General features: G+C 40.9%; 1 protein-coding gene across 1 annotated transcript in view; it reads left to right on the forward strand.

Moving 5' to 3' along the window:
• LAPTM4B (lysosomal protein transmembrane 4 beta) overlaps positions 1 to 20758 on the forward strand; it is a 77863-nt gene that overhangs the window by 33389 nt on the left and 23716 nt on the right. Inside the window, exons 3-6 of the mRNA XM_034668355.1 lie at positions 10059 to 10132; positions 10488 to 10610; positions 13480 to 13578; positions 17581 to 17676. Of these exons, the coding sequence (XP_034524246.1) occupies positions 10059 to 10132; positions 10488 to 10610; positions 13480 to 13578; positions 17581 to 17676 (392 nt within the window). The remainder of the gene's footprint in view (positions 1 to 10058; positions 10133 to 10487; positions 10611 to 13479; positions 13579 to 17580; positions 17677 to 20758) is intronic.

The following is a 20758-nucleotide window of genomic DNA, read 5'->3' on the forward strand; positions in this document are numbered from 1 at the left end:
AGTTATTCAGATACTTGTTAAAGATGGTAAGAACTTTACTCAAGCAGGATTTTGCAGTAGGGGAAAGAGGTCAAGCTCAATTCCCTCTCCAACAAGGATGAGTGAAGTGGTTTAGCCACGGAGCAGGTGGGGGGGGTCAGTGGATAGAAAATTACTGAGAGCAAACATCAAGGCTGGAGAGATTCTTGCTTGACAACTCAACAGGATTCTTGCTGAAGGCAAACCAGCGTGGCAAGTTACAGAGGCTGGGGGATGAGAATTTGATCAAGTATCAAAATGATCAGATTCAAAGGGGGGGAGGTGGGTTTTCAGTGTGTTGACTCAGCAGGATTATTGCTGAAACTAGACTAGATGGGCCATGGGCAGGGCGCAAGGTGTTTGCTTGGAGGAAAGTTGTCCTTATGTGTCTCCGTGTATCTGGGGAGACCTTTCTCCTTCCAGCACCCAGCTGCAAGAGAGTCTGGAAAATTCAGATTTTAGTTCTCTGGTCTATGTAGAATAGGCAGACACACTGGAAGGTGGGAATGAATGCTCAGTGCCAATTCCCCAGTGCAAACACGCTGTAATACGTGGTCAGCCTGATGTGGTCCTCCTTTTTCAGAAATCTTCTAACTATTCTTGCTTATTTGTTTTTTCTTCTATGCTTTAACATCAACTTGTCCAGTTCTCAGGAAGTCCTGTTGCATATTTGTTAATTACAAGTGTTAAACTTACTGATTAACCTAGGAGGAAATAATACCTTACATGTGGTATTTTGTCTAGTTAAACTTTTTTTTTTAATGGTGTTATTGAGGTATTATTTATATACCATAAACTTACCCATTTTAAATGTACAATTCAATGATTTTTAGTGAATTTATAGAGATATGTAACATTTTAAAAATACCTGATTACAGGGGCACCTGGGTGGCTCAGTTGGTTAAGCGTCTCACTCTTGATTTAGGCTCAGGTCATGATCTCAGGGTTGTGAGATCGAGCCCTGTGTCCGGCTCCACACTGGATGTGGGGCCCGCTTAAGATTCTGTCTCTCTCTGTCCCGCCCCTGCTCACGTGCTCTCTATAAGTAAGTAAATAAAATAAAATATCTGATTACAACTTAAAACTTTCCAGTTAATACAGATCTTCAGTGTCCATCAGTAATGTTTCCAAAATTTTTCATGTATGTATAGATAGTACGTGTTTTTATTTTTTTACTAGTTTATTAATTTTAATTCCAGTATTTAACATACAGTGTAATTATATTAGTTTCAGGGGTTCAATATAGTGTTTCAGCACCTCCATAAAACACCCAGTGCTCATTACAAGTGTCCTCCTTAATCCCCATGACCTATTTAACCCATTCCCTCACCCTCTTCCCCTCTGGTAACCATCAGTTTGTTCTCTACAGTCTGTTTCTTGGCTAGTCTCTCCCTTTTTTTTTCCTCCTTTGCTCATTTGTTTTGTTTAACTTCCACATATGAGTGAAATCAATATGGTATTTGTCTTTCTGGGGCCGAATTATTCGCTTAACATTATACTTTCTGGCTCCATCCATGTTGTTGCAAATGGCAAGATCTCATTCTTTTTCATTCAACAATATTCCATTGTATATACATAGCACACCTTTATCCATTCATCAGTCGATGGACACTTGGGCTGCTTCCATAATTTGGCTGTTGTAGGTAATATGCTGCAATAAACAACGGTGTGCATATATCCCTTTTAATTAGTTTTTGTACTTTTGGGGTAAATACCCAGTAGTGCCATTACCGGATCATAGGGTAGTTCTATTTTTAACTTTTTGAAGACCCTCCATACTGTTTTCCACAGTGGCTGTACCAGTTTGCCTTCCCACCAACAGTGCAGGAGGGCTCCTTTTTCTCCACATCTTGCCAACACTTGTTGGTTCTTACGTTGTTGTTTTTAGCCATTCTGACAGGTGTGAGGTGATATCTCGTTGTGGTTTTGATTTGCGTTTCCCTGATGCTAAGTGATGTTGTGCATCTTTTTATGTATGTGTGTGTGTTGGCCATCTGGATGTCTTTGGAGAAATGTCTGTTCGTGTGTGCTGCCCATTTTTTAATTGGATTATTTGTTTTTTGGATGTTTAGTTTGGTAAGTTCCTTACATATTTTGGATCCTAATTCTTTATCGCATATGTGATTTGCAAATACGCAATTTGCAGATATCTTCTCCCATTCCATACGCTGCCTTTTAGTTTTGTTGTTGTTTTCCTTCACTGTGCAGAAGCTTTTTATTTTGATGTAGTCCCAGTAGTTTATTTTTTGTTTCCCTTGCCTCAGGAGATGTATCTAGAAAAATGTTGCTACAGCCGATGACAGAGAAATTACTGCCTGTGTTCTCTTCAAGGATTTTTATGGTTTCAGGTGTCACGTTTAGCTCCTGATCCCTTTTGAGTTTATTTTTGGTTTGATGTGGGACTGTGGCTCAGTTTCATTCTTTTACATGTTGCTGTCCAGTTTTCCCAGCACCATTTGTTGAAGAGACTGTCTTCTTCCCATAGGTTATTCTCCTGCTTTGTTGAAGATTAATTGAGCATATAGTTGTGAGTTCATTTCTGGGTTTTCTGTACTGTTCTATTGATCTATGTGTCTTATGGTTGTGCCAGTATCATACTATTTTGATTACTCCAGCAATGTAGTATAACTTAAAGTCTGGAATTGTGATGCGTCCAGCTTTTTCTTTTTCAAGATTGCTTTGGCCATTTGGGGTCTTTTGTGGTTCCATACAAATCTTAGGGTTGTTTTTTCGGTCTATGAAAAATGCTGTTTGTAGTTTGATAGGCATTGCATTAAATCTATAGATTGTTCATGTTTTTCATTAAATTTGTTTAAAAAAATAAAATGGGGCACCTGGGTGGCTCCGTTGGTTGGGTGACTGCCTTCGGCCCAGGTCATAATGCCGAAGTCCTGGGATCAAGTCCCACGTCCAGGTCCCTGCTCAGCGAGGAGTCTGCTTCTCCATCTGACCCTCACCCCTCTCACGCTCTCTCTCTCTCCCTCTCTCTGAAATAAATAATAAAAAAAAAATCTTGAACCAAAAAAAAAATTTTGAAAATAAAAAAATAAATTTCTTGTATTTCCTTCTCCTTGTGGTCTAGACACATATCTTGGTTCTCAGTGAACATAATCACACCAAAAAAAGTAAATGCTGTTTATTGGTTTTTCTTTTTCTTTTTTTTTTTTTTTTAAGATTTTATTTTTAAGTAATCTCTACAGCCAGTGTGGGGCTCGATCTCACAACCCCAAGATCAAGAGTCACGTGCTCCACCAACTGAGCCAACCAGGCACCCTGGTTGTTCTATTTTCTTTTCTTTTCTTTTTTTTTTTTTTTTAAAGATTTTATTTATTTATTTGACAGAGATAGAGACAGCCAGTGAGAGAGGGAACACAAGCAGGGGGAGTGGGAGAGGAAGAAGCAGGCTCATAGCAGAGGAGCCTGATGTGGGGCTCGATCCCATAACACCGGGATCACGCCCTGAGCCGAAGGCAGACGCTTAACCACTGTGCCACCCAGGCGCCCCGGTTGTTCTATTTTCATATAGAGACTTAGTTATGTCAGTATACATCTCAGTGTAAGCATATACCTGGCATGAGCTGATTTCTTTATCTTAGAGAGTAGAGGTTTAAGAGAGATTCTCTGAACTTGACAGTTGAAGTAAATTATTGAATTAACTAATCTTCCTAACCTTTTACAGCTTATTTTAAATCTTAGGGCCTGACAACATGGGTAAACCTTACAAACATTATGCCCAGTGAGAGAAACCAGACACAAAGGCCACATACTATATGATTCCACTTATATGAAATGTATAGAATGGGCAGATCTATAGAGATAGAAAGTGGATGGATGAGTGGCTGCCAGGGGCTGGAGGAAGGGGGAGTGACTGCTAAGGGTGTGGGGGATCTTTTCAGGAGAGTGAAAATATTCTGGAATTAGTGGTGATGGGCTGTGTAACTTTGTGATTTTTACCAAAAACTCACTGAATTGTACACGGTTTTAGAGTAAGTATTATGGCACGTGAATTATATCTCAATAAAAAAAAATGTATGAGGAAGAAAACAACCCAGCCCAATAACCAGGTGCTCCAGTAAATTCTTTATTCCCCTTTTCTGAAAATAATACTGCCCCCTCTGACCTCCCTTAGCTCTTCATTAGTTATCTCCTCTTGAAGTCCTCCCTCCCTTCCCAGTAGACACTCTGTCTGGGTCAGAAAGAGGCTATGTCCTGATGAGGTCCTCACAGTGTTTATTCCGTATTATACACCTGTTGAGTGTTCGGGAAATAAATTTTGAATAAACAGCTATTGAGTATTCAGGAAGTAAATTTTGAGTTTAAGAATAAAGTTGTAATTTAGCCAAATTACCAAAAAAACTCTTCTGTCTGAATCTACTTCAGTAAAAGGTTGTAAACAATTGCCACACACATACAAAAAGTATATTAGAACCTTCCTTCCATTTTAATGGAATAAAACTAGTGCCTTATTGCTTATTCCTCCCCAGGCTTTCAACCTCAGAATGTGGGACTCCCATAGTAGGAACTTGAACCTGTGTTTTCTTTTTGCCCCTGTTGGGGGTTTAGAGCTTTGTATTTTGCTTTCAGTAGCTCATAGTGTGGCTGCAAATCCATCTGAAAACAGTTCTCCTTCAGACTTAACGGTGAGAATATGCCCCAAATAGTGTTTGTTTTCATAAACCGCAGTGCCAGGATTGTGGCCAAAAATGAGAGAAACTTGAAACCGAACAATGACTTATGACTAAGGAAGTAAGATGGGAAGATGAATCAAGTAGTTTTCTGGCTAGCTGCAAGTTTTATGGAAAGGAACCAAATCCAAGAAATACAAAGGAAAGTGGAATTAGAAATAAGAATATTTAAACAAAGGCATTTCATGACATCAAGGCCAAGAGATGACAATGCAAGAAATGATTTGAAAAATTGTATGAAAACACACATATACATACTTGCCTACATAACACCTTTTTATATCAAAGGCCAGCATAATAATGTTGGAAGAGAAATAAATTGGGAAAACGATTTGCAACATTTATGATAGACAAAAAAGTAATATTCTTAATATATTAAGGAACTATCGCAAATTGTGTTAGGCAGAACACTTTCAGTTATAAGAGATAGAAACCAACTCAGATGGGAAAAAGTGGGGGGACATGAGCAGAAGAAAGAAATGAGAGATTTGGGTGATTAATCAAGAAAAAATATTCAGTCTCACCAATAATTGACAATACAGTGGTTTAGAAAGAAAAAGGCATTTCAGAGAACTTTATATGCCCATTCTGTTTCAATGATTAATTGAATAAGTATCAGAAAACATTGTCTAATTAGCCTTTTGTGGCCTGTGGTGTAGCTTTTCTTAGGATCCTTTTCAAATTAGAACTGCATCATTAAAGCAGGAATTTAATTTAGGGAACAATGTGAGGACAGTGTGCTCTGACTGGATTGCTACTGGGAGCTACTGTGCCAAGAATAAGTAAAGGATATCCCTGTCGCTGAACAGTACTATTACTGATTGTAGAAATCTATACACTGTTAATAGAATCATTTCCTCATTTACTTGTGACATAATTAAAAGGAATGAGTTTTAGAGGCTCCTGGGTGGCTTAGTCAGTTAAGCGTCCGACTCTTGATCTCAGCTCAGGTCTTGATCTCAGGGTCGTGAGTTCAAGCCCCATGTTGGACTCCACACTGGCTGTGGAATCTACTTAAAAAATAAATAAAAATAAATAAAAGGAATTAATTTTAGTCCCTCAGAGTAATTTATGTCCACCGTGGTGCACTACACATTATTTCTGGGGAGTTGACATGTGCGCCGGCTTGCTAGGAGAGAATGCATATGAGCCTGCTTTATCTTACCTGCTCTGTGTTTTTTTTTTTTTTTTTTTTTTTTAAAGATTTTATTTATTTATTTGACAGAGATAGAGACAGCCAGCGAGAGAGGGAACACAAGCAGAGGGAGTGGGAGAGGAAGAAGCAGGCTCATAGCGGAGGAGCCTGATGTGGGGCTCGATCCCACAACACCGGGATCACGCCCTGAGCCGAAGGCAGACGCTTAACCGCTGTGCCACCCAGGCGCCCCACCTGCTCTGTGTTTTTATTCGATTTACACTTTGATTCTACTTAAGCTATTTCACATGCTTATCGTATGTTCAGTCTGGTCAGTGTGGTTGGTATAATCATTTTTATGAACAGAATTTTCAAAATTTCCTCATCTCAGATTAACATTTTTTTAAGGTAAGTTGTATATCATTAGGTAATAGGATATTTTATGACTTTTATTTGTGCCTTTTAAATTTCTCTTCTTTGGTGGGGTCCCTGGATGGCTCAGTCAGTTAAGCATCTGCCTTCGGCTCCCTGGGATCGAGCCCCTGCTTCCCCCTCTCCTGAAGCTCCCCGTCTCCTGAAGCTCCCCCTCCTTGTGTGCTCTCTCTCTGTCTCTGTCGAATAAATAAATACCTTTAAAAAAAATACATTTCTCTTCTTTGAGAAAGATGTACATTTAAACATTGTTTATGATTATATGAGATTTAGTCCTGGAGTTTCTTTTTACTTCAGAGTAGGATATGCAGGTTATATTAATTTTTGTAGGTTATGTTACTATTTAAAATTTTTGAGTACAGCTTTGAGTTTGTCTGTCTGCCTGTCTCTTTTAAAATCTGTGAAGTAAGGAATATCCTATAAATGGGCTGGCTTCCATTAAATTAATTTTTTTCTCATTATAAAATATGCTTATACAGAATTTGGAAACCATCTCAGTAGACAAGAAAGTACTAAACTTTTGGCTGAGTGCAGGTTTCAGAGATTACTATAAATTCAGATAGGTTTTGCACATAGTAAGTCCATACTGATGTCCAGCTCCTTTTAGGGGGCTGTGTAGTTTTCCTCGTACTTCGACCTGTGTTACTGCATGTGATCTACCTCCTTCCCAGCTGGGTAGCACGCTGCCTAACAGTCTTGACTCGGGGGTTAGACAGCTTGGGAAGAAGATCCCATCCACCACTTAACTAGCTGGGCAGCCTCTGGCAAGTTACTTACCTTCTTTGGGTCATCTTTTTCTTATCTAAAATGGGGATAATAATAGTACTTAATCTCTTAGGGTTGTTATAAGGATTAAATGAAATAACACAGTGCCCAGTTCACTGAGGAAAGAAAGCACGCGTATATATGGGGAAAATAAGAGCAGACGGTGGACATCCTACTGTGGTCATAGCTTTCTGTGGGAACGGAGAACCCGGTAACCCTCATTGCTTCTTATGCAAAGGAAGGCACTAGACTGCATCCGTGTGTATTTGCATATGTGCCTCTGTACAGAGAGGCTTTCCCTTTGCGTGTAAGGAGTTAGACCAGTCTCTTGGCCTTTGTTTTGCATGGAAAATGCATTCAAGTTTATTCCCCCTGCTGATCCTGCAAGAATGCTGTGAGGCACACATGAAATTTTCTTGTAGGTATCTCTTCCCTCACAAGAGGTAAAAGGTAAGTTAATGTAGCATTAAATTATAAATGACAAATATGTATGTATCCTAAAAGAAATCATGATCCTTTTTTAAAAGATTTTATTTATTTACTTAGAGCAAGCAAGAGAGAGAACACGAGAAGGGTAGGGGGCAGAGGGAGAGGGAGAAGCAGCTGATGAGCAGGGAGCCTGCTGTGGGGCTCCATCCAGGACCGTGGGATCTTGACCTGAACCAAAGGCAGACGCTTAACCGACTGAGCCACCCAGGTGCCCCGTAAATCATGAGCTTTTAAGTACTGACTAGTCCTAATCACCCTCCAAGTGATTTTTTTTTTTCTTTTTGGAGAATCAGATTTTCATTCCTTTAATAAAAGTCACAGCATCATTATGAATTCATTGCACTAAATCTGTAGATTAATCTCAGGAATCTTCACGTTTTTTTCTTAAGATGGCAGATGGTCTTTGTTGATATATCTGCATTTTACATAGACGTCCTGCTCAAAATGTCCTCTCATCTCTAAAGCTAAGGATACAGAGAGGATGGCTCTAGAAGTGGAAGATTTTCCTTTGGAGAAATACTTGTAGGAAGTGACAGGCAGGTTGGGCCACCGGTCAGTACTCCAAACTGAAGTAGAAGCTGCAGATCCTTAGCAGCTGAAATCCCCAGAGCTCGATTAGTCACAGTTCAGCCTTTTGATGCAAGTGCTGTCTCAGCAAGTTACATAACCTCCGAGCCGAGTTCTGCCGTCCGCTCAGTGGGAGCAAGGTCTGTCTCAGCGTTGGGACTGGTGAATGAGGTGTCTGTGCAGTGCCTCGGACGCTGTCCGCACCGTACAGGTCCTTGACTGCACGGTTTTGTGCTCTCTCAGCTCGTGAGGCCCCCGCACGAGAACCCCAGTCATATGTGCTCACCTGCATCTCTAAAGGTGCAGTAGCATGGCCTCTTAGTAAATGTTGGTTTCGTCCCTACTGTGATACAGGCATTGTTCTAGGTCAATGCCTAGAGTGTAAGCACGTACGTAATCTGACAGTTCTTAGAAGCTGCATTTAAAGAAGGTAGACACAGGTGAAACTAACTTTAATAATTTATCTTCGTTAGCTCAGTATATCCAAAATATTTTATATTTATAAAAATTATCAATGAGATATTTTACATTTGTTGTGGACTAGGTCCTTTCATTCTGGAGTCTGTTTTAATTTTACCGCACATCTTGGTTCAGATTGAGCCCGTCGCGGGTGCTCAGTGCCTCCCTGTGGCTAGTGGCTACTGTGGTGGGCGTCTGTCCCCTTCTGTATGTTGGGTTGAAGGAGGAAACAAGATACAGAGAGTTCTTTCCTCAGAAAGCTGCCTCTAGCATGGGGAGACAGACAGTACACAACAGATGAAGTAAGATAGTAGTGATACGTGCCGTACAGAAAACACGACGCTGACGTGGGAGGAACTGGAAGGGCTGCCTTACCTAGAACGCAGGGAAGAGCTGTTGGAGATGTTGGTGTCTGAGCTGAGGCCTCAGTGATTAAAAAGGCAGAGCTAGGGGCGCCTGGGTGGCTCAATCCCTTGAGCTTGAGCGTTTGCCTTGGCTCCAGTCATGATCTCGGGGTCCTGGGATCGAGCCCCCTGTGTCGGGCTCCCTCTCTGCCCCCTTTTCCCGCCACCCCACTTGTGCATGCACTCTCTCTCCCCATCAAATAAATAGAATCTTTAAAAAAACTAAAAGGCGGAGGTGGTACTTCTGTGAAAACGAGAGTGATGTTGCCTCCAGTCAGCGGGAACTGCAAATGCAAGGCCCCATGATGGAATGTTCTCGTACTTAGGGCACCGAGTGGTGTGGCTGGATTGTAGGAAGCGAGAAAGTATGAGATGAGATTGGAGAGGTAGACATGCTCTAGAAGAAACACAGATATAAAGGCTATGATAAGAAATTGACGTTTGATTTAAAATGAGATGGGAAGCCAGTGGAGGGTTTTGTTTTATTTATTTATTTATTTATTTATTTATTTATTTATTTATTTATTTAAGCTTTTATTTATTTGAGAGAGAGCTTGAAAGAATGAGTGGGAGGAGGAGCAGAGGGAGAAGCAGACTGCCGCGGCAGGGAGCCTGATGTGGGACTTGATTCCAGGATCCTGGGATCATGACCCGGGGCCAGAGGCAAACGCTTGACCAAACTGAGCCATCCTGGCGCCCCCAGTGGAGGGTTTTAATAGCACAAGACACATACGAGTTTATAAAATACAAGTTAGACACTCATGTTTCAAAAATAACTAATTTATTGTATATCTAATTCAGTAGTCCAGAAGACCAAACTTTTTTTAAACACATGTAACCAATATCTCTTTCTCATTTTCAAATAAACTTATGTGCAAGTCAGACTGTTATCTATAGATACTTACATGGTGTAGGGAGAACTTCTTTTGGACATTTTATATCCATTAACTGTTTTCTCAAATTCCAGAAGAGCTCTGGGTGTTTTACTTAATAGAAGTTCTCACCTATAATTGGTTTATAAACAAAATGCTTTGAGGAGAGACAAAAATTGAAAACAGTGGATCTACTACTGATTTTCTTCTTTCTTTTCTCACTCTTTGGCAGACATGTGCATTGCGATTGCAATTTCTCTTCTCATGATCCTGATATGTGCCATGGCCACTTACGGAGCGTACAAGGTAAGCAGCTTTGAAATAGGGGCCGGGCCTTCTCCTTGGTCCCTTATACTTGTAACCCAGGCAGCTACTTGTGAGAGGGAAGTGATGATTCTCAGTTCCTATAAGAGCCTTTGGAACTTTAAATCTCATATTAATAGTGTGGAAAACTAGTACTGTAGTCTCAGAAGAGCTCATGGAGGCTTGTTGGTTGACCACCTCTGGGTGGTTTACCAGTTGTCATCATGACCTGGCTTATCGAACGTCTTGTCCTCTAGTTCCCTTCAGATGAAGAAAGTATTTGTCTGAGTTGGGAAAAAAATAACATTTTATGATACTGAACACAACACATTAACGTCATCATCTCTCTCCTATTTAGCAACGCGCTGCCTGGATCATCCCGTTCTTCTGTTACCAGATCTTTGATTTCGCCCTCAACACCTTGGTTGCTGTCACTGTGCTTGTTTATCCAAACTCCATTCAGGAGTACATACGACAGCTGGTATGTGGCCATCCCCAGTGCTGTTCAGGATCTAGTCATTGACACACACACACACACACACACACACACACACACACAAATTTGTGGGTTTTTCTAGTTGCATCTGAGTTAGTGATCAGAGATTTTTGAGTGTCATCTTAAAGGTAAGATTTTTGGTTTCTTAGAATGCCTTTTGGAACAACATAACCTCCTGAGGTTGATAAATGTGGAGCTGCGATGACTGCATTAGACGCACCTATGTAAATTATAAGCTAGTTTCTATTTCTTATTTTTGTTAAATGTCTGCTCAATCATCAGGATCATTTTTTGCCTCTGCTTTTGTACGGAAAAAGTGGAACTGTACTATACCCTGGTCCCCAAACTTACTTGACCATAGAACCCCTTTTTTCCTCAAGCATCTTTTTGAGACTCGTTTTCTGTTACATGTTCTTTGTGACAACTGGATATTCAGAAGCTGGGGGAGGGTGTAATACTTGTATGCCTTTACATTTTTCACCTTTGCTTTTAAAATTGTGAGTGTGCCTTAGAGTTTAAGTCTTCAAAATCTTAGAACGTTTTGAAGGGAGAGAATGTTCACTCTTTGGAGGTTTGCATTGTTTGTGAGCTTGGGGGAAGGAGCAGGGTTTTTCTGGGACAGGAGGTTGAAGGCTGGGGATTTGATGTGACAGCAAAGGGCAAGAAGTTCAGTGGAAAAGAGGGAGTTGGAGGGGTGGAGGGAGGGAGGAAAGGAAAGGAGGCGGCAGGAGTTTGTGAACTTACGGCTGTCATGCCCAGCACTAAGCAGACCTAGAAAAGCAGACTGAAAATTCAGCCTCTTGTGTTTTGCTCCTTAGAAGTGTTCAGTTGTCACTGCTGTTGTCATTCTTAAGCTGTTAATAACAGCTTCTTTTTGTTCTAGAAAACAGGTCCATGTTTTGGTTAGCCTGTAGTGTCAAGAAAAAATGTGCGTTTCCCATGTACTAATTGTATATATTCTCTCTTGTGGTGAGCTTGAGTGTTTCCGCATGAGAGGGTTTCTGTGTGACGAGCAGTTTGCAGAATTACCTCTTGTCTTTAAGGACTTGCATTTTTATTCTGCAATGACCGATTTGCTCCTCACATCAGCCTTGGCAGTGGGGAGGAAACACGACCTCCTCATAGCCTGTCACGTGAGGGGCCAGGAAAGTAGTGGGGGGTTAGGAGACACAAAGGCAAGCCCTGTGGCAGCCCTGTGACCCCTTGAAGAGTGTGTTGTTTGCTCCATGCCGTGTATCGCAGAGACTGAGGAGAAGCAGAAAGCCCCTACGTGCAGGCAAGCCTTCAGAACACTGAGTACTTGCCCGACTTTCTGTTGTACCCCACACTGTTCAGTCACTTCGTACTCACTTGGCTATAGAGCCACCAGTGGTAAAATGATAATGTTGGTGATGCTGACAGTAAGCATAATATCAGTAAAACAAACAAACAAAAAAAACAACACCACCAAAAAAACACATATTTTTGTTTGTAATTACAAACCAAATCATCCAAGTGAATGTCTTCAGCGTGTTCTACTTAAAAATCAGTCTGAGCTGAAGGGGTGAGGCCCACGGAGGATCACGATGCCTAAGGACGATGTTAAAGGTCCACAGACAGTGAGGCCCCGCGGACGAGCTGCCGTCCAGGAGTCTGGAGGGACGGTTATCCGAGAGGCGCGGGGAGAGCACCCACTGCACTCGAATGCCGGTTCTGTTCTTGGGGGGTCTTGTAAAGTACAGTTAAAATAAGTCGCGGGCATGTGTTCTATAGCTCTTAACTGGACACAGAAGTCACGTTCACTTTTCTGGGGGAAGGAGTGTGAAGATCTTTGTGGAAGGAGTCACATACTTCCACTTCAGTCCTTTTTTTTTTATTAGATGCAGGAACAGTATGATTTCGTGTTGGTCTTATGAATTGACACCAAGTTGTTTTATTCTTAGCTTCAAGATTAGCACTGCGCAAACCCTTCCAGTGTCTAAGGGGAAGGACCAGTCACAAAGATGACTCAGATTTTAATTCTTGGGTTTTTTGCCCAAAGTGAAAGGAGATGGAAAACCACTGGGTGATGTTCACCATGGGGAGGAGGGTTTTCTTTATATTCTCCTTTAACACTTGGAACCTCTTTGTTATGTCTCAGAATACTGCTAATGTGAAATCCAAACCCATGGTATTGGATGATGAGGAAGAGGTAAGGGGGATTTGGCCCCTCAGGCTGCCGTCCTTGCACATTAGCCCAGGCCAGGGACGTGGAGGGCTTCCAATGGCTGTGTGAGGTCTTCCAGGTGAAGTCCAGGCACTCCCAACCATAGGAGCCTGTTTCGATCTTCCTTAAAAAGATTTTCTTTGACCTGGAAGTTAATCAATATGGTTAGATGGTAGGACTTGATCTTTTTTTTTTTTTTAATGCTATAAATACCTACTAGCATAAAAGATTCTGCTCTTGGAGAAGTAGCATCAGCGAAAATGCTCTGTATAAATAAGACAGTATGTTAATAGGTTTTTCCTCCTTGTCCTGTGCAAGCCCTTTAGAATGGTCCACCATTTGCAGAAAATCTCAGGGTCACAGGTGGGTAGAGAACTACTGACTTCTAACTTTGTACAGTCAGGGGGGCAGAGTTACATGTTCAGGCCTCACGAATCGTCCTCTGATTTTTTTCACGAGTTAGTGCCTGAATTAGAAACACACTGGCCTTTCTCCACATACCGTTTGTCACTTTTTCATTAGAGGTGGGCTAGAAAGTTTGTAATGGTTTTACATAATAACCATCTGTTTTAACTAATTGCTTTCTAATAAGCACATCTGGTTAATGCCTAAGGAATATAATCTGGAATGATTAATGAAATTTGTTAATGAGGCACTTTTTATTTGCAGCCTCCTAATTTTCCCTACAGAGAAGATATTATGTCTGTGAATCCTACGTGTTTGGTCCTTATTATTCTTCTGTTTATCAGCATTATTTTGACTTTCAAGGTAAGCATGAGGATTTTACTTGCGAACTAAATATTGTTAAATGTATTCATGAATGCTAAGGAAGTAAGCAAACTTGTGTCAGTTCTTTATCTTGCTTTGGATTTCTAAACCGCAGTTTGATTTCCTAACAATTTTGTTTCTTCTCTTACCTATATGAGAGAGAAACAGTAGCCGCACTTGTACAGGCCAACCAGGGGCTATTCCAAAACCCATTTGGAGGGGAGTACTTTAATGTCATATAGTAGGTAGTATGTCTTACGTACTTGCAACAGCCATTACAACGTCTGTGTGCACATTCTTCTGCAATTTGTTTTTAAAATGTAATACATTCTGAACAGTGTTCTCTAACAATCTGGTATATTAATTGATCCATATTTAATAAATTACTTATTGTTGGACATCAAGACAGTTTCTGCTTTTTCACATAATAGAGCTAAAGTAATGTTTTTTACTCTATCTTTTGTATACTTATGTATTTATTTCTTCAAGACACATTTCCTAAAATTAGAGGGTGTGTGTCATTGGCGGGCTTCTGATAGGATGTCAGGTTGATCTCCCCTCAGATTAGGTGACGGACAGTCTGTAAGCACTGCTTGCCGCCCGCTCAACAATTGAGTGCTGCCTCCTCTTTTTCATCTTCGTGAACCTGATGATAAAAACATCACTATAGTTTGTGCTTGTGTGCTACTGAGAAGTAGAAAATTTCTAAATCGTTACTAGACTTCGAGCTTGTAATTCTTAACATCTTTCATTGTCTTTATTTTGGCATAAAATTACCCAATTCTTAAACAAGTCATGCTTCGATGAGCTTGAAAAAGCTGCATTTAGAGAGAATAGTCCTTTCAGGCAAGTAATATGGTGAAGAAGAGTAAAAAAATGATTCGTGGGGAGTCGTTTGGGTCTGCATTTTCCCCATGAACTTAATGTGTTGATATTGTATGTGTTGTTTATTGCTCGAGATTTGGGCAGATTTTATACATGGATGTCAAGGCGTCCCAGCTCTGAGTTCCACTCTCCCCACCCCAGCCTTCTGGGTGCTTCGACAGCCCCAAATATTGTCCCTTGCCACCCCCCCGGCAGAAGTTGCCTCCAACTCTTGAACCCCTACTCCTGGCAGTTTGTCTTTCAAAGGCAGGCTCTTCTTTAATTTCTGCCTGTTTTGGTCCCTCCCACATGCTTTCAGTTTGTGTGGCTATCCTATTCCCGATATTACCATTTTTACCTATAGGAAGATAAGTCTGACCAAGCTGCTTTCTGCCATTGCCAGGAGCTCAGGAGCTCGAACTGCATTTTAACTTTGTAGGCATTTTCCTTCGTATTAGAAATGCTTTACCTTGAGTTGTTGAGTCCGATTTAGCTTCTCTCATGCTCTTTCTGGCTGTGTGGCCAGAGCCTTGGTTTCTTCATTTAACAACCAGCAGTAATGGTTAAGAAAACGCTCTGTGCGGTGACTGTGAGGTTTAAGTGTACTAATGGATGGTAAGATGCATCATTGATTCATTTTTTCAGCAAATATTTATTAAAGGTTTCCCATGTGCCAGGCCCTGCTCTAGGTACTAGGGTTTGTTCGTGAGTAAGAACAGTCTCTGCCCTGTGGGGCTTTTATAAATTGCAAAACAATTATCATAATCATCTAATGAAAGGCGCGATACAAATCTATCTCCTAGCACTAAGCTGATACCTTGCACTTAGAGACTCGGTGATCATTCATTTAAATAAATGAGTCTGTGTGTTGTGATTTCACATACCAGTTTCCCTGATTAGTGGCTCTCACGACCTAAATTCACAGTTACTGTTTAATAAAGTTTATTACCACACCGGTTCCCTAGGAGCCCAAACCAGGACATGTGTCCGTTTCAGTCTGTCCCAAGACCACAAAGGGAACAATGCTTACCCCTAGCTCCACAAATAGATGATGGACATGATTCGTCACAGCATGTTTATTTGGGAAGCATACTAAACATTTAATTCCCTTGAAATTGAATAAGATGACAGAAATGTCAAGAAAGAAATAAGGTCATTGTGGTAAGTTACTGGGTTTTTAGAGGCAGTAGGCCGGAGGCTTTTCTCCTGTTGCAGTGTTTGGTGAGCGAATGCTGCTGTGCTGCCAGGGGCCTCGGGAATGCTGCCTGGGCTTGTGAACCCCTGCCCCCAGGTGCTTCCCCTCTGCTGTGTAACCCTCACGTAATAGACGCGTCCTTGCAGAGGTCTCACCAGGGCTCAAAGAGTAGCTACTGCTCCCTGCTCAAATAATGGATGAGTGTAGTTTCCTTACATACCACATAATATGTCCAAACATTCTTTTTCATTTGTGTTGGAATTCTCAGAATGTCTAAGGCTTTTGTTTTCTCACAAAGAAACGATGGCGTTATTGAGTAAACTGAAGGTTTGAGTAAAATGAACACACTGTGTGCATTGTTCAAGGAAGACGCCCTTACTGTCTCCCTCTCTCTCATTGCCCATACCTGGTTTCAGATTATTGCTGTCCACAAACATTTCATAAAGTAGCATTATACATTTTCATCTTCACGTCATCCCCGAACATTTAAATATAAAAAATCCTCACTGTCGGGTGGAATGCAGCTTAAGACAGCAGTCTGCGTATACGATGGAATACTCTACCTCAGTCTGCCAAGAAATGTTGACCGGCACCCCTTCTGTCCTTCAGTGTCGTCTTCGTTGTAAAACAACTTTGTTGTGATATAACTCACATATCATAAAATGCACCGATTTAATTCGGTGGTTTTTAGTATGTATTCACGGAGTTGTGTGAACCCAGCTCTGTGGTTAAACAGCATAACTTGACATTTTTATCACTTGCCATTCACCCTCACCCTCAGCACCCCCAGATCCCCGACCCCTGACAGCTACTAATCTGCTTTCTGTCTCAGTAGATTTGCCTGTTCTGGACATTTCATATAAATAGAATGATACAGTATGTGGTCCTCTGTGGCTGACTTCCTTTGACTTGGCATATTTTCAAGGTTCATCCATGTTGTAGCATGTATCAGGATTTCTTTCTTTTTTATGGCTGAGTGATACTCCGCTGCATGAATAGACCACATTTTGTCGTCAGTTGATGGGCATTTGGGTTGCTTCTCCTCTCTGGCCATTATGAATAATGCTGCTGTGAAGATTCGTGTATAGGAGTTTGTGTGGACACACGTTTTCATTTCTCTTGGGCATATACTGAGGAGTGGAATTGCTGGGTCATCTGGTCACTCCTTAACCTTTGGAGGAACCACCAGACTGTTCTCCAGAGCGGCTGCATCATTTCACATTCCCACCCACAACGTACAAGAGTTCCAGTTTCTCTGCATCTTTTCATTTTTTGTAAAGCTGGAAAGGGATTTTGAAGCCCTCTACTTCTAATCCAGTCCCAGTTGATTGGACTGGAGTCCACACAAGCGACTTGTAGGCTGCACATCTCCCACAGTCTCCTGCTTAATTCCTGGCATGGCTTTATTCTGGACATTAATTTTCATTATCTTCTTTGGATATTTCATTATGAAGATGGAAATGTTGTAGGGAATTTTATTGACCATGAAGCAAATTTATATGCTGTGAATATTTTTTAAAAAATTATTTGGATATGATATGTTTAATCATATATAATCATGTAGAATAAACATTCCCAAGACAGTTAAAATGTAATGAGAAATGGGTTCATAAATCGATTGATCTGTGACATTGATTTGCGATTGCTCCTTCCAGCTGCCTTTTCTCAGAGATTCTCCTGCTCTCCCCAGTCCCCCCTGTCCCCTCCACCACCAGCCTACCTTCGGGGGGTGGGTGTGTGATAGCATAAGCTACAGCAGCACCCTTTGCCAGAAAGTTACTCTACCCAACATTTGTAAAGGCTTCTTGATTTAGTAGAGTTACTATGTGCACTCTCAGGTTAGTAAATAAAAGTTCTGTAATATGGTTTTCTCTGTGTGGGGGGGACTTAAAATTGTCTGAAATTTGGAAATGAAACACCTAGTAATCACTGCTCACTTACAGGGTTACTTGATTAGCTGTGTGTGGAACTGCTACCGATACATCAATGGCAGGAACTCCTCTGATGTCCTGGTTTACGTTACCAGCAATGACACTACGGTAGGTGTGAAGTCATTTAAAGTGGAGATCTCCACGCATCTACTATATGACAGCTTCTAGATGTTTCTAGTGTGTTTGCTATGTTTTTAGCATTGTTGAAACAGACTTACGAGCTGCTTAGTCATCAAAAGATCCATAGTAGAATGAAATGTGTTTTATTTTCCTTATAGGATATTAAAATGTAGGTAGCTCATTTGTTTAAATTTATTTAAATAAGTTCTGGCTTATTTTTAGAAATATTGCAGATGGGTAATATATGTACTTTCCCCATGTTTATGCATCTTAAACTTGAATTACTAAGCCATGGTATAAAACTTTAGACATCAGTTCTGCTTAGTATGACTGCTCTCTCACTTGACCTGTGAATTGAAACCTAGAAATGTGATTGCAGAGCTGGAGAAATGAGAATGGCAGAGGTTGCTATGTTTTTAAATCTTTTTCTACTCTTTGTTGTTCATATTTAAAATTTTTAAACCTATTTAATATGAGGATGGGAAAACGTGTCTTTACTGGAAGAGTCCTCAAAATCATTTGTCCTTTATGTAAATTATCTTAAATTGCCTGGCTCATAGGGAATGTAGAAGTCCTGTAGGTATTAACCTCTGTAGGGTTATGTCTCCATCGTCTTTGTATCCAGCACGGTGCCTGACACAGTGCTTAGAACAAGTAGGTGCTCAGGAAGTGGTTAATGCAAAGGTTGGTGATGGAGGACATGAACCTTTGGGATGGGTCCTAACGGATAGGATTGGAGGCGATAGAGTGGACAGGACAACATGGAAGGGTCAATACAAAGGGCATGTTTTGTTTTTTAAATTGTGGTGACTTACTCTGTGACCTTACCAAAATAATTTAACCTGTCCCTGACCTGACTTCCCTGTGTATAAAATGGAAATAAAACAATTTTATGCCTTACATTAAATATATAGGTACCCGCTGATACACTGAGAACTATGTGGAATTTCTGAGAGAAAGCATGTTGTACATGAATAGTTCTCCTTCGTGTCCACCAAACATTTGTTGAGTTGACTCACGTGTTTGAGCGATGGTTTAAGAAGAGCTTCGGCCACAATCAGGTGCACAAAACCCAGTGTAGTGGATGCTGCAGTGGCCCTTTGTTTTGGGGTGGGGGGTGTCTGCCGAATCCTGTGCCCTGATGACGGTAAACACATGTTCTCCTCGACCCTTTAAAGAGTTCCTCTTGCTCAGTCTTTTTAAAGAAATAGCTGTTCATCATGATCATAATTTTGATGCAATTACTGGCTTAAAGAATTTTTTCCTTCCCTGAGTTTCTGGGTATTTAGTTACCTATAAGTTTTTTGCTTTCTGCCTTTCCTCTTTTTTTTTTTTCTGTTTAAAGATTTTGTTTATTTATTCATGAGAGACAGAGAGATAGGCAGAGGCAGAGGGAGAAGCAGGCTCCCTGTAGAGCAGGGAGCTCCATGCGGGACTTGATCCCAGGACCCCAGGATCATGCCCTGAGCTGAAGGCAGATGCTTAACTGACTGAACCACTCAGGCGCCCCTCTTTCTGCCCTATCTTAAAGAAGAAATCCCAGGGGCGCCTGGGTGGTACAGCGGTTAAGCGTCTGCCTTCGGCTCAGGGCGTGATCCCGGCGTTGTGGGATCGAGCCCCACATCAGGCTCTTCCACTACGAGCCTGCTTCTTCCTCTCCCACTCCCCCTGCTTGTGTTCCCTCTCTCGCTGGCTGTCTCTCTGTCAAATAAATAAATAAAATCTTTTTAAAAAAAAAAATAAAGATTTTTAAAAAAATAATGGTGTATTGTGCTTATTTTCTAAAGAGTCCTTACTATACTTAACAAAATAATTCTTTTATTTTCTAGTGGTTTATTTGAAATGGGAACTATGAGTCAATCTGTATTTTAAGACTCTTAATTTTTTGTTAAACTAGTTTGTCCTACAGACTAGGTTTGTCTGACTGCTTGCCTGTAATGTAGTCCTCAGTATTCCTGGTAGATTAGCACTTAGATCTGGAGGCTTCCCGTATTCATATCCCCCCCCCCCCTTTTTTTTTTTTTGCAATATTACTTTATAATTGATCATTTGTTCTTCCATCAGGAGTCAGATAACATCTGGCTGATTCTGCCTTTTTGGACTGTGAGCAACCATTCATATCTAACACCTGGATACAGTGGTTTGTTAGCCGTTGCAATATGATGACACGCGATCACTCCTTGTTCACTTACTAACTGGACTGTTTCTATAAGAGAAACCTTCCCTCATATGTGATTTGTTTACCCAGTGGTACTCGTGACCTGGGTATATATATACTTGGTTTTGTTATTTATCAGTTGTCAAAATGGTGAGTTAGTCCAACATTCTCTAGTGGTGACCAGTGAAGGTTTTTTTTGTTTGCTTTTGCTTGTTTGTATTTATGTAATAAATGCACTCATGAAAAGAGGCCTATTAGGAGAAGTGCTGGGGGTCCAAATGAGAAGTAAACCATCTTGATACATTTTATCAGTAAGCCTAAAGAAATCTTTAATTTACTATTCCATACCCTTTTGAGACTTTCCAAGAGAAAAAATAAAAGCATTCTCTAAAAAGTGGGTACATTATAGTTAATATCCTTATTGATGCTCAAATTGTGCCATCTGTGGCCAGTAGGAGCCTCTTCAGGTCGGCCCCCAAGTCTTTTGACAGAACCATGGCTTCCTTGATGTCTGGTTGACAGGATGCTCAAAGCTTATCTTGTCCGTTTGTAATCCCAGACCTGGAATCAGCCATTTTCTTGAAGGAGCACCACAATCTGGATTTCCAGGGTTGGAGAACATATTTCTTTTTAAGCAGGGCTCCGCATGTTTGAAGACTGTTCTGGCTAGAATGAAAGGAATTAATGCTAGCATTCCAACTTTAAAACTCTAAATATACCAGAGCTTCAGTCTGAGACCCTGAGTGGGTGTTGGAATGATCTAGTTCTGTCATTTTCCCTGGTCTCCGTAGCTATATTAAGATCCTCGTAGCATGTAATAATGAGTGCTTCTCTTTGTGCTGATTGGGAATCCACACTGACATAATAACATGTTGCCTTTCACTTCCTATCAAGTATGAGGCCAGATGGCTT

Source organism: Ailuropoda melanoleuca, chromosome 9, assembly GCF_002007445.2.
Source record: "Ailuropoda melanoleuca isolate Jingjing chromosome 9, ASM200744v2, whole genome shotgun sequence".
Lineage (NCBI taxonomy): Eukaryota > Metazoa > Chordata > Mammalia > Carnivora > Ursidae > Ailuropoda > Ailuropoda melanoleuca.